The following is a 12,218-nucleotide window of genomic DNA, read 5'->3' as shown; positions in this document are numbered from 1 at the left end:
CTTTTTTATTCGGAATTTTTTATTTAAAATAAAATAAAACTAATGAATTGGAGTCTCAAAAAGTGAAGGATCACATGTGAGTTAATGTTCACAATTTGTCCAATAGATAGATATCATTTCAATTCCAGCACGTTGTGAGTTATTGCAGTATGTCACTTGTTCTTTTCCAGGCACCTAGAAAGTTGGCTGATTGATAAATTTGGTTAATTGAATGAAATTTGTGGTTTAGGTTGAAGAATTAATTCGTATTTTGTAGGGAGTTGGAGGTGTCAGCCCAGATAAGAATCAAAAACTGTACCAAGAAGAAGCATCATTTGTTTTTAATCAACTTGTATCTGTTCAAGAAATTCTGCCTATCCTATCTGTTATTACTGAGGTAAGAATCAAAGCATTTGCATGCTTTAGAACATGCACATCACACAGAGACACATCAATGAAGGTTGCAAATACATACTATACTGCATTTGACCATTTACTTGAGCCCTTCTTCATTTTCGGACCAGGATCCTCTCCAGTTGAGAGGAACTGGAGAGGAGCTAGTCCTTTCTATACATGTGCGTTTTTGTAATTTCACTCCATATACATGGACATTTTTGTAATTTTACTGGTGTGAAATTACAAAAATGCCCATGTATGTAAAGGACCGGCTCCTCTCCAATTGAGAATCAGCTATGAGGATCCTGATGGTTCATTTTTCTTTCTGGATATGGGGACTCCTTTGTTTCTGTTGATCGATCACATGTAGACTTATTTATATTTGGCAGCTCCCACCAGAATCCCAACAGCAGTTACTTAGCCTCCCAGCTGATCTAGCCGGACGATTGAGTTCCCGTGTTGCTGCAAGGACACTCCGGAGGTGGTTTTTGTGAAACATTTATATTTGTATACGAATAAAGCCTATAATTCATTTGGAAATGTTGAAAGATTTTGTTCAATCAAATACATTTATGTATATTGCTTGTTTGTTCCCTCGCTCCAGTTCTTTTTGAAATCCTTTCTACCAGTCAGAAATTTTGAGCTGGCAGCATTTTCTAGGAAATTTTTTATAGCAATCGAAAATGCTCTTGGTAAAGATTCATGTGAAATGAAACCTTGTCCCCCTTCTTTCATTAAGTCGAATTTGGCTTAGGTGCTGTAAATAAATAAATAAATAAATAAATAATACATATTTCTTGTAATTTTTTCAACGGTCTAGAATTAATTTCACTCTTTCTTTTTCTTTTTCTTTTTTGTTAAAATTTAAAATTAAATTTAGACAGTTGAAAAAACTACAAAAATCTCTTGTAGTCCATTAAGTCTCCTTGATACCTTGGGTGTGGTCAGCTTACTTCTTTAAAATGATGTGGGATAGCTTACTTCTTTAAAATGATGCGGGATGTGGTGGATTTTGGCTTAATTATAGTTGTTCTCTCTCTTTTTTTCCCCTCTTTGGGGCAAAGATGTTCGGGGTTAGTAAATGCTGCAATTATCATTTTAGTAAGGAAGACTCGAAAGTCAAAATCCTACAAAAGATTCTAGGATCCAGTTAGTAATATTCGAAAGATAAAATTGTTCATAAAAATTTTTATAGACAATTTTGCCCTTCAAATAACACTAATCGGATCTTCTCCGATTCATTTGAACTGGAGAAGAATAGTGAATTAGGCCCAAATGAACCGGAGAGGAAGGGTGAATTAGGACCCTGTCACGATGCAGTAGTATTTACAAATCTAGTGCAAGATTAAGTAATCTTGAAGTTCTGGTCTTGTTAGGATTAACCAGGCAGCTTTTATTAAGGGTAGAAGGATCTTGAGAGTGAATTGCTGGCTAAGATTAAGAGTAACTAATCTTGAATATTCTAGTATGTGGTTTAGAATATTCTATTGAAGGTGATGGAGAATATTTGAAAAACTCAGAGTTACTTCAACTGGGTGAAGGCTTGTATAAAATGTCCCCCAAGTGTTCTATTGCCCTAAGTAGTACGTCGGTGGGATATTTCTTGGAAAGGAAGGGTTTAAGCATATCATAGAAATGGTTTTTTATTAATTTGAACCTTATTTCTGTCAATTCAGCTCTTATTTTAATTAAATATTTCACGTATTTGGCATTACTTATTAAAAATGAATTTGAGTTTATACGAAAGAAAAGTGTTAGAATATTAATTGAATAATTAAATCAATTATTTTCTACCGGTTTAAACTTTTGAGATAAGTCTTGCCATATAATTGTCTTTTTTTCTTTTTTTCTTTTTTTTAAATCAATAGTTAAGGCTACTCAGACAAAGTTCCTTTTTTATCCTTAGATGCAAGTCATAGAAGCCTTGGCTCTGTCGGTGATTTGTTGATTTTGTAGCTGATAATCTTCATTAAAAAAATTAAAAAAAAAAAAAAATGAAGCTGTCCGTTTTTAAGCTCATCTTAGTTTATATAGTTCTCATTATGAAATTGTACTTAGGAGCAGTGATCCTTACACAACTGTAGACACATGAGTGAGATCCATATAGTGGGACCTACTTTATGAGTTCTACCCCTATGTGTCTACACTCGTGCACAACATGTGTACAATTATTGTATGCACAAAATGTGTACAACTATTGTGCATGAGTCATTCCTCAAACACAACATTTTACTTTTTATAAATATGATTTTTTTTGTTTCCTCTTATTGTAAGAATATTTTAACAAAACAAGTGTTCAATTTAATTAAGTAAAGTGGCTGTGCACCCACCCTTGTGCCTGTCAGTATTGCCGCGTGTAAATTACAGATGCGATTTAGGTGTTTGGGTGGCCATGCGACCCAACTGAAAAAAAAAAAAATTCTTACTAATTTTTAATTTTTAATTTTCTTTAATTTTTTTACAAGTAGGGCTGTACATTTGTTTGGTTTCTTAAAATAAGCATGTGTACTTCATTTTACCAAAAAATAAAAAATTAAATTAAATTAAAATTCTCAAATATAGACCCGACCAGAAACAGAAAGCACCTCTAAAATCAATTTTCTCCTTGATATCACATCAAAATACTTTTTCAATCCAAAAACAAAGAATACTCCCACAACACATTTAACATTCAGACCAAAACACATTAACAAACATATTCAATATCTCAAGCCCATCTTATGGTTCAACCTGATGGCTTGATTAATATCTAGACCAGTCTTGAACATGGCCTTCCTGGTAAAAATTTCCTATGCCTGTTTTAAACATGGAGGTGTGCACGTGTGCACTACTGTCATTTAAATTTCTTGTAGGGCTCATTAGCGCACAGTTTTCCCCCTCAATCTATGTTTATATTCTAGACGGGCCTTTTCTAAATCACAGCAAAGTAGCTGCGGCTGATAGGTTGCTATACTAGGGGCGCACATCACAATCTTGCAAATTAAACAGATTCTCTGTGTTTCAAATGAAATGGAGATAAGTTATTTTATGGTCAAAATTTAATTTAATTTTATCTAACAATGTACATGATGAATACCTTATCATGTCATTTAAATATGATAGCATGTGCATTTTAAATGATGTGGCAATATATATACCGTTAAATGCAACAAAATAAAATTTTGACCATAGAATGATTTCTATGGAAAGCATCCTTGTCTTGCCGAGTCCTTCTACACATGAGTCATCAGAGACAAGTTTTTAATAAAAATCAATTTTTTTAAGGAAAAGAGAGTGATGAAGGGAGGATGAGAGACTCATCTTTAGCGTTTCCCTTGTCCTGCCGCATTCTACCTCTTCTTTTAGCTTACTGAAATAGTTTTCTTCCCTCTAGATTGGTCAGTGCCTACAGTAATTTTTGAATTGAGGCACTATAATTCAGCGCTGAAAGAAATGCTTATAATAGATAGACCTTTATTTCATCTGTACATCGGATAAGACAAACCTACCAAGAGGACCGCTTGTAAATTTTATTTTACTGGGCACTCTAGAATTAATGCTTTTATTAACCGGAAAGAATTAACTTTCTATTTTATTGCAACAACGCTACCAAAAAAAATGCATTGCTAGTGATACATATAAACTATGGAGGAATGGAGGAGCAAGAACCAAAGGCATTGGATTAGTTAAGGATAGAATCGGAGGGACCTGCCATTTTTACCCCCAAGAAATTTCTCAATTTGTGTGAGTACCTGCCAAAATTCAAGGACAAGGTAAAGAAATATACCAGTGGGATAACAGCAGAAATAGGCTACACAGAAGAGGATGAAGAGAGACCTCAATTGCAATTACAGTTGGTGTGATATCAGACACATCTTCAAGACGCAGGTTGGCTGCAAGATCTGAAAAGTGAAACATTTCAAATTTCTTCAACATTTATGATTTTACGCATAACCGACAGACGTGGAACATACTGAAATAAGGATTCAGTCAAATCTTTAACACCTTTCATTTAACATTCATCTATATCATGTGTTTCCAAGATATTGCTTTGTGCATCCACATTGGGGATCTGATTGGCACTATTTTTATTTTTTTTTTAATAAGCAATTCAATATTAAAAAAGCATAGAGAGACGCAATTCTAGTACATAAAAAGTATACAAGAGAACCCCTAATCAATAGAAAAAGATGAACAAAAGTTCAAAAAATCTAAAACACTAGAAAAAAGCAAGCTATGATATGCTGATTGATAGATCTTGAATATTGCACAATCAAGCCCCTTAATTTGCTATTGTTAAACCCTTACCCTCATTGTAATCTAACATTTTGCCTTTTTTTAGTGTTTTTGGACACTAAAATTCTAGTACAAACGGAGGATCGACACCCTCAATATAGACACTATCCTACTGTGATTCGTGCTATTGCGAGTGGTATTATTATTATTGAAGTTACAAAACGACCACATCATTGATATCTAAAATGTATAAAGTGTTGAACATAATCATTTTTAGCTCTATCTCCAAAGTCTCCATAATACTGCTCCTTTAGTCCAGTGCATAATTTTAGGCAATGCAAGGAGCAATATTGTACCCCACATTGGTACAGTTGGGAAATTAAAAAGTCATCAGTTGCAGTTAAGCACAGAAGGATTGAATATAACAAGGAAAGCTCTTAATATGTTTTATGATGTTCAAAACATTGTGGTGCCACAGACCAAAGCAGCCGCATAACTTCAAAAAAGCACTTCAGAGAACAGACCACCCAACACTAGCTTACATGCCACAATTATCTCAATCTGTGCATTATAAATCTAATTGCATCACAAACAAGAGAGCAGGTCTTTTGGAGCCACTCCAAGGATCCATGTCCCTAGAAGTGACGGATGCAACCATGTCTACAACATTTAACTGAATGACAAGAAAAAGAAAGTAGGGCATCTAGCTGTTAGTGGATAGGAGAAGATATACCTAGAAGGGAAATTGTAACATCAGCATCAGCATATGCCTCGGATCTCTTCTTGGTAAGAGTAAACAGTCCCACAAAAGCCTGCAGGGAAGTTGAGGATGTCACATATTCAAACCTTTTGCTAAACCAAGCCTAAAATCTGAATCTAGTGAAAGGGTGTCCGTATTAGTGATATCCACCTTTGTGTAAGCATCTCCCGATTCGAAATTCAAGAGAGGGCGAGAATCAGTTCCCACTGCAGCAATCCTCCTTGCCAAGGCATCAAGAGGTACATCTAAAAAGACAGTGATCCCCTGCCTCATATACTTCCTTAAAATAGAAAACAATCACAGAGCTCTTTAATACAATTAAAATATAAATTAAGTTTATACATAATAAGAGAAGATGGCAAAATTCAATATCCACAGCTCCAGTATACCAGTTGACAGGGCGAACCACTGCACCACCTCCAGTGGAAACAATTTGCCTGGGCACTAAAGACAATTTCCGCAATGCCTCACTCTGTAAAAATAAAAAATAAAAAGTTCTCGTTCCATAAACAGAAAAATTTAAACTGAACAGAATCGTTGACCACAATTATGTACGTAAGCAACATTATTGACTGAAAATAGTGATTGGCCACTCAAATTAGTAGTAGTGGCATTAATGGATTTTACTATAGATATAGGAGATTGGAAAATGATTTTCTTAATATCTATTTACAGAGGCCCCTCCTTCTGTAAGAAGCTTTAAAATATTAACCTATTATCCAAGTCCCAGATGGTCTAAAGCCAAGGTATTTCACATTTTCCAAATGCCCCTTTATAGATCTCATGACTCCATTTGAAATAAGTTTGTCCTTTTCTTTCCCTGCTCAGAACTACATATGAGACTCAGGAAACGCAGAAACCACTTCTAAATTCGATAGTTGCCAACCAAGTCGTAAAGAGTCTAGTTGCAAACTACCAAAAGAGCTGGATTTGAAATCGTTTTACCACAAAGCTTTGAGTAATATATTATCATGAAGTGCCTTTTTTCTCTCATATCTAGGCAAACACACAGCAGATGGTTAAATATAATTAATTCTTAATCAATATTTCATATTTAGATGTCGTCCAATATGCGAAGATCCCACAGTACGATATGCAAGCAAATATCAATATTGAATCCTGATAACAAAGGAATATGATGCTCAAGGAAAGGGATATGTGAATTAAAACTGAGAGCTCCTAAACAAAATGAAAACTTGGTAGATTTGATTTATTTTTGCTCAGAAAATAAATTGTAGTTTTGGTAAAAATGGTACACCATGAACTGGTAGCATGATGATGATGACGCCAACGACAATAAACTGAGGAAAAGATAGAAAGAGAAGCGGAGAAGTTTTTGAAGTTCACAAAGATGCTCTGCGTTCCAACTAACCTCGTGATCTCTGAAGAAGCCCTCACCACGCTGTTCAAAGATTTGAGCCACAGAAGTTCCACCCATAGCCAGTTCTACATATCTGTCACTGTTCCCCACAAACAACATACAGCTTCCTTAATGAAAAGCTCGCAAATCACAATAGCAGCATAATATTTAACTGAATCCAATATTGTACTCCTGTCAAATCCACACTCATGCCCCTCCCTGACATTGCAATATGATTACTGAGACAAAGCTAGTAAGAATCAGCCCAGAGGGCCCGTCCTAGATGTCCTCAATGGGAAAGGGAAAATCTGAGTAATAAAACGGTGAATCCTACCAAACAGTATGTATTTGTTCTTTGAGCTGTTTCATGATCCACCAGATGATCTGGGAGCCATGTTCCTAACCGTTTTTTCCCATAAAAACATAAAAATTCCATGAAAATACATAGATAGTGAAATCATTAACCTGTCTGTAAAAGAATACCCTAATGCTTCTGACAAGATCCGGCCCACTGTTGTTTTTCCAGAGCCCATCATTCCTGAATTTCACGCTCCATAGAATTCAATTACAAGAATAGATAGTATTGCTATCTCAAAGATGGAATTCAAAACGGGAACTGACCCACGAGAAATATGGAGCGCCCATTTAAGTATGAAGTGACCTCCTGTGACTTGTTCTGCAGTTACATCAGAAGCCAATCAGTAGTGTAACATTAGCCAAAAGCTAAGAGCCTCAAACTACTTTACATATTGCAGATCTGTACGGGATTTAGACTGTAAAATGAATTTTTATTTTACCTTTAACAACCAGTCCTCGTCAAAAGAAGCATAAGAGTTTCCAGATTCCAGTACTGGAGTACAAAACAAATACAATATGATCATAGAAATCAATGGCAAGAACGGGGAAGGAAAAAAAAACATACATGCCAAAACTCCATTGAACTTGATCCTAGCACGAATTACTTCATATATACACTTATCAAAAAAAAAAAATTACTTCCTATATACGAAATTTGATTAAATTTAATACAGATTTTAAATCAATCAATAGCTAGTAAACGCAGAATTAAATTTCAAATTTCCAGGCTTGCTATCTTTTCCGCAAGATATATCTCATCATAAATTTTTGCAGAAAGAATATGATAAATCACTACTTATCCTAAAAGCGGTATCAGAGCCAAAGGTCATGAGTTTGAACCTTTTTTACTCCGTCATTTACCTTATTTCAATTAAATATTCTACGTGTTGGGCATCATCTATTAAAAAGTACTTTGAGTCCATACGTGAGAAGGAATGTTGAAGTATTGATCGGATTAAACTTTTGGAATAAGTGATGATTTTTTTTTTTTTTGAATAAGTAGGATAAGTGATGATTTAACATTATAAATCTAATGTTTTAATTCTTCTTGTCCAACTCATCCGGTACAAATAAAATTTTACAATAAATTCAAAAAAATTCACAGTAAATTCAAATTTTAAAAGTCAAATTTTAATATTGGAAGAATCATTTGCAAAAATACATCAAGCTAGACTCACTCCTGATCTCAACTTCAAAAACAAGTCCTAGAAACCACAAAAACGCATCAAAAAGCTACCATAAGGGAAAGGAAAATAAAATAATTAAAAAAAAAAAATCAATCTAAACTATTGCATAAAAAGCTAAGCTGAATGCATTTTGATGGCACAGAAATATATGTATACCATGTGAATGATTACAAGAGTGTGAAAGTAGTCCATAATCGAACCGTCTCTGGCGCGTGCACACACTTTTCCGCCGAAAATCACATATCTTCATCATACATTCCTTCCTGACTCTCTGATTCAACGGCACCAGCGCCACATTCCGCTTCGAACCGGTTATTAGCGTAGATAATTGCAGCGCTGCACCACACGTCGCCTCCATGGTCGCAAAATTGTCCTGTCCTACTCCACAACACGTTCGTCTACGTGGACAATCGCACAGTAATTCTCGAAAATCAAGATCCTCACGAGCTCAATCTTCAGAACAGACTAAAGGCGGAAACAGAAATGCGAATGCCTAACGTGCTGTTTGGTTGCCGAGAAAACGCACGAAAAAGAGGGAGAGGAAGGGGTGCGCATGATAGCACGAGATACAGGGAAATAAAACACGCAGGAGCGAGAGTAAACGAGGTGAAGAGTGAAAGACCAAGAGAGAGGGAAATAAAACGCACATTAAGTAGAATAAAATAATAGAGCGGTGATTGTTGCACAGCCTTTTCCCAAAATAATAAAGAAAGAAATATGCCCTCTCCTCTGACGCGAAGTGAAATGGGAAATGTTAGGATTAGACACCGGTACAATAAATGCACAACCTTTCTTCATACAAGGGTGGAGTTCAGTGTATGAAATTCATCCTCGTGTAAGGGGGTATTATATATTTATTGTGCTGGTATATTACATCAATTAAATCTCGAAATGAAATTTCACTAGGGTAATATTAATAGGAAGAGTAATGCTATTACTCGAATGTGTATTTAATTCACGTTTTGACGTGTCCATTAAGCTGCCCCAAAACTTTCTAATACCCTGGTGGACACACACACACACACAGAGTGACCGTTCGAAACCTAACTGCATTGGCGGGCTGCGGGTATCGAAATTAAATTACCAAATTACCCTGATAAAAGAAAAAGAAAAAAAAAAAAAATTCTCCGTAGATCACGCGGCAACCCTATTTTACCAGATTGGCCGGTCAGGCGGTCAGCACTTTCTAAAATCAAATACGCTTACCATTTCTTCCTATTTTCTTAATTTTTCGTTGAAAGTTTCCAAACCCAGCTAGACGCTCATTAAAAAAAGTGTATTATTAAATGATGTTCATATATATTTAATATACGAGAAATTAAACGATCCTTTGAAGTTTGAATATATATATATATGGTACGTGAGACTATGCCAAGAAAGAGAACGGCGACTTTGGCAAGAAAGTGGAAGGGAAGGGAGAAGGATGCACACCATGCACACCATGCACACCAACCCCCCCAAAACATGTTACCAACCCCCAACACCACGTTAACAACGACTCATAGTCACGCCGAAGGGTTGGTGGGCTCGCGTAGGCTGGGAAGATATTGCATGGGCTGGGGGGTTTGGTCAACTTAATTTGGTGGCTTCCTCGCTTCAATTTCCTTTTTTCTTTTTCTTTTTTCCATGAGGGTTTTCATAAGGTGTTCGTATTGGACACCCAAAATGATTTTCTGACCCTGATCTTAATCTTGATGTGAGAATATAGTAAGGAATTAACCACGCTGATCACCTGAAGATGTATCTGAGCTCTTCATTTTGTGGGAGGTAGCTAGATCATGTGCCCACGCACAATAATTTAAATGGCATGAAGTTGGTGAGGGACCTCGGTCACATTTTAGACTAATTGCATCACTCTCTGAAAGGAGACGAGTAATGTTATACATCACCTTATTATCCCTCTCTCTCCTCATCCCCAAAACTCTTGTTCCACGCATATCACAAATGGTAGCAGGTGAATAGCATTAATCATCCTCACCTGAAAACCCAAGGCTCAAATTTTAGGACGTTGGAATATGGAGGTATTTCTGTTGGGTTTGGGTCCTTTACAGCCAGATTAACAGAAAGAAAAACATGAGGAAGAAGTGAAGAAGAAGATATCCCATTTGTCAAAGTGATGATCAGCTAGCACTTGATTAGGTACGTACTTAATTATAATTACATCGATGTCAATTATAAAATGCAGTGTTTTTTTAAGAATATATAGTGGAAGATGTGTCCAAAAAGACTACTTAAAATATTTTAGAAAAAAGTTGGCAAATGTTATTGATTTCAATATTTAAAAATAATACTATGTCAGCAACTTTTTTGTCACATATTTAGATTACGTGCAACAAGACTGTCATATTGCATTGTAATAGGGCACTTCCATTTAAGAGGCTATCTAGGTTTCACCTATTCAAACTGTCTCAAAAGTAAACCCCGATTAAAAAGGGGGCAATTCGTACACCAAAGTATTTTAGCTTGCTCGAACAGGTGTAGAGTCCATAAATTAAAGCCTCTCACATTTTATTAATATCGACTCATTGAGATAACAAAATGGAAATCATTTCATTAATTTGAAGATAATGGTTACACTTTAATAAATTTTACAAGATAGAACATCTATGTATATGGAGTAGCTTCGAAAATTGGAAATTGAAATTTTTCTTTATAATTTTAAATCAGCTTGTTAAACTGTAAAAATCAGCTGCAATGTCCAAAGAAAGAACACAAGAACGATTTCTTAAGAGGTTGTTACAATTGCCAGGAGATGAAGATACCATCATGGCCGGCCTCAACATTTTCTCCAAATCTGCAATTATTCCAAGACTCCCATAACCCATATGAAGATTAATTATGAGTCTCCTTAGAAGATTATCATCATTTGAAGCAATTATATATGGGATAAAATCCTCTACCGACATAATTGCTTTTTCAGACCAATTATGAAACATTTTTACTTTTCAGATAATTATCAAAGAATCTTTACTATTCAAATTACTACAGGTCATGTGAGCTCGATTATCTGCTAGCAGTACTTTTTGCAATTATAAAATGAGCAAGTGCATGTGGAAGTGTGGAGGCATCGCGAAATAAATCCAGAGCCTTCAAACCTTATTGTCTCAATCTTTCTCCTTTGTGTCTAAAACTGTTACTTTAATATATATTTTTTTTTAGATGAATAAGTAAGCATATTATTAACAACTAAACCACCAAAACAGAGTTACACAAAAGCAACTCAACAAACCATCCAAACTGCATAAACAAAACTACAGCCAAACAAAACAACATCTCTCGACAAAACAAAACAAATTGCAACCAAACAACAACAAACTAAAAAAAACAGACTGGAATTAGTTCAAAACAGAATCATCTAAATTCCAAATCTGACAAAGCAAAACATTTTCTCTAGTCTTCTTGAAAGAGCCTTTCCCAGAAATCCGGGTTCTAACATCCCAAAATATCCTCTTAAGAATCTGCTCCTCAGTATAAGGAACTCCACAAAACCGAATAGCATTTCTAGCTTTCCATAAACCATGTATAGCAGATCCAAAAATCAACCTACACAAAACCCCCAACATAGTTTTCTTCTTCCAATTTCTGCAACCCTATGTGAACAAAACCTGCCAGTCAAGCGAACAAGGCACACCAGGACACCTCTGTATACAAGACTTCCAAATTCTGGAACTAAAACTACACTAAAAAAAAAAGATGATTTCTACTTTCAATAACATGATGACAGAACCCACAAAGAGGATCTCCATTGAAACCCCAAACAAGAAGGCGATCACTTGTTGTTAACCTGTTTTGTACAGCTAACCAAAGAATAAAGGCATGTTTTGGGATAGCATAAGGAAACCAAATCAGATGCCACCATTCAACTTCAGCTTTCTTATCCCTCAAGAAATTCCAGGTTTCAAAACTCACAAAAGAACCATTCCGAGCAATCTTCCAAACTGGCTTATCAACATGGCCCAAAACA

General features: G+C 35.5%; 2 protein-coding genes across 3 annotated transcripts in view; one reads left to right on the top strand and one right to left on the bottom strand.

The window, feature by feature from the left end:
• LOC133867301 (uncharacterized aarF domain-containing protein kinase At1g71810, chloroplastic) overlaps nucleotides 1–952 on the top strand; it is a 38,089-nt gene extending 37,137 nt beyond the window's left edge. For both annotated transcript variants that reach the window (XM_062304028.1, XM_062304027.1), the window contains 2 exons: nucleotides 257–376; nucleotides 765–952. In XM_062304028.1, coding sequence (XP_062160012.1) covers nucleotides 257–376; nucleotides 765–869 — 225 coding nt within the window. In that variant the 3' untranslated portion in view covers nucleotides 870–952. The remainder of the gene's footprint in view (nucleotides 1–256; nucleotides 377–764) is intronic.
• A 2,899-nt stretch (nucleotides 953–3,851) lies between these two features.
• Nucleotides 3,852–8,906, bottom strand: LOC133865246 (shikimate kinase 1, chloroplastic-like). The gene is made up of 10 exons (XM_062301615.1): nucleotides 8,411–8,906; nucleotides 7,508–7,560; nucleotides 7,332–7,386; nucleotides 7,176–7,248; nucleotides 6,723–6,810; nucleotides 5,740–5,822; nucleotides 5,501–5,630; nucleotides 5,324–5,402; nucleotides 4,192–4,256; nucleotides 3,852–4,106 (listed from the first exon to the last, which is right to left on the bottom strand). The coding sequence occupies exons 1-10, from the start codon at nucleotides 8,610–8,612 to the stop codon at nucleotides 4,041–4,043; spliced, it is 894 nt and encodes a 297-aa protein (XP_062157599.1). The 5' UTR covers nucleotides 8,613–8,906; the 3' UTR covers nucleotides 3,852–4,040.
• Between the last annotated feature and the right edge of the window lie 3,312 nt (nucleotides 8,907–12,218).

The sequence above is a fragment of the Alnus glutinosa genome, chromosome 4, assembly GCF_958979055.1.
Source record: "Alnus glutinosa chromosome 4, dhAlnGlut1.1, whole genome shotgun sequence".
NCBI classification, from domain to species: domain Eukaryota; kingdom Viridiplantae; phylum Streptophyta; class Magnoliopsida; order Fagales; family Betulaceae; genus Alnus; species Alnus glutinosa.
Note: the sequence above shows the minus strand (reverse complement) of the source record. Positions and strands in the feature narration are given on the sequence as shown.

What these genes read in the sequence shown, in the direction of transcription:
- LOC133865246 (XM_062301615.1), bottom strand. Translation starts at nt 8,612, where the DNA reads ATGGAGGCGACGTGTGGTGCAGCGCTGCAATTATCTACGCTAATAACC. An exon ending in CTCTTGTAATCATTCACATG is followed by an intron (nt 7,561 to 8,410) that starts GTATACATATAT and finishes TTTGTACTCCAG; the next exon opens with TACTGGAATCTGGAAACTCT. An exon ending in CGGGAGATGCTTACACAAAG is followed by an intron (nt 5,403 to 5,500) that starts GTGGATATCACT and finishes ACTTCCCTGCAG; the next exon opens with GCTTTTGTGGGACTGTTTAC.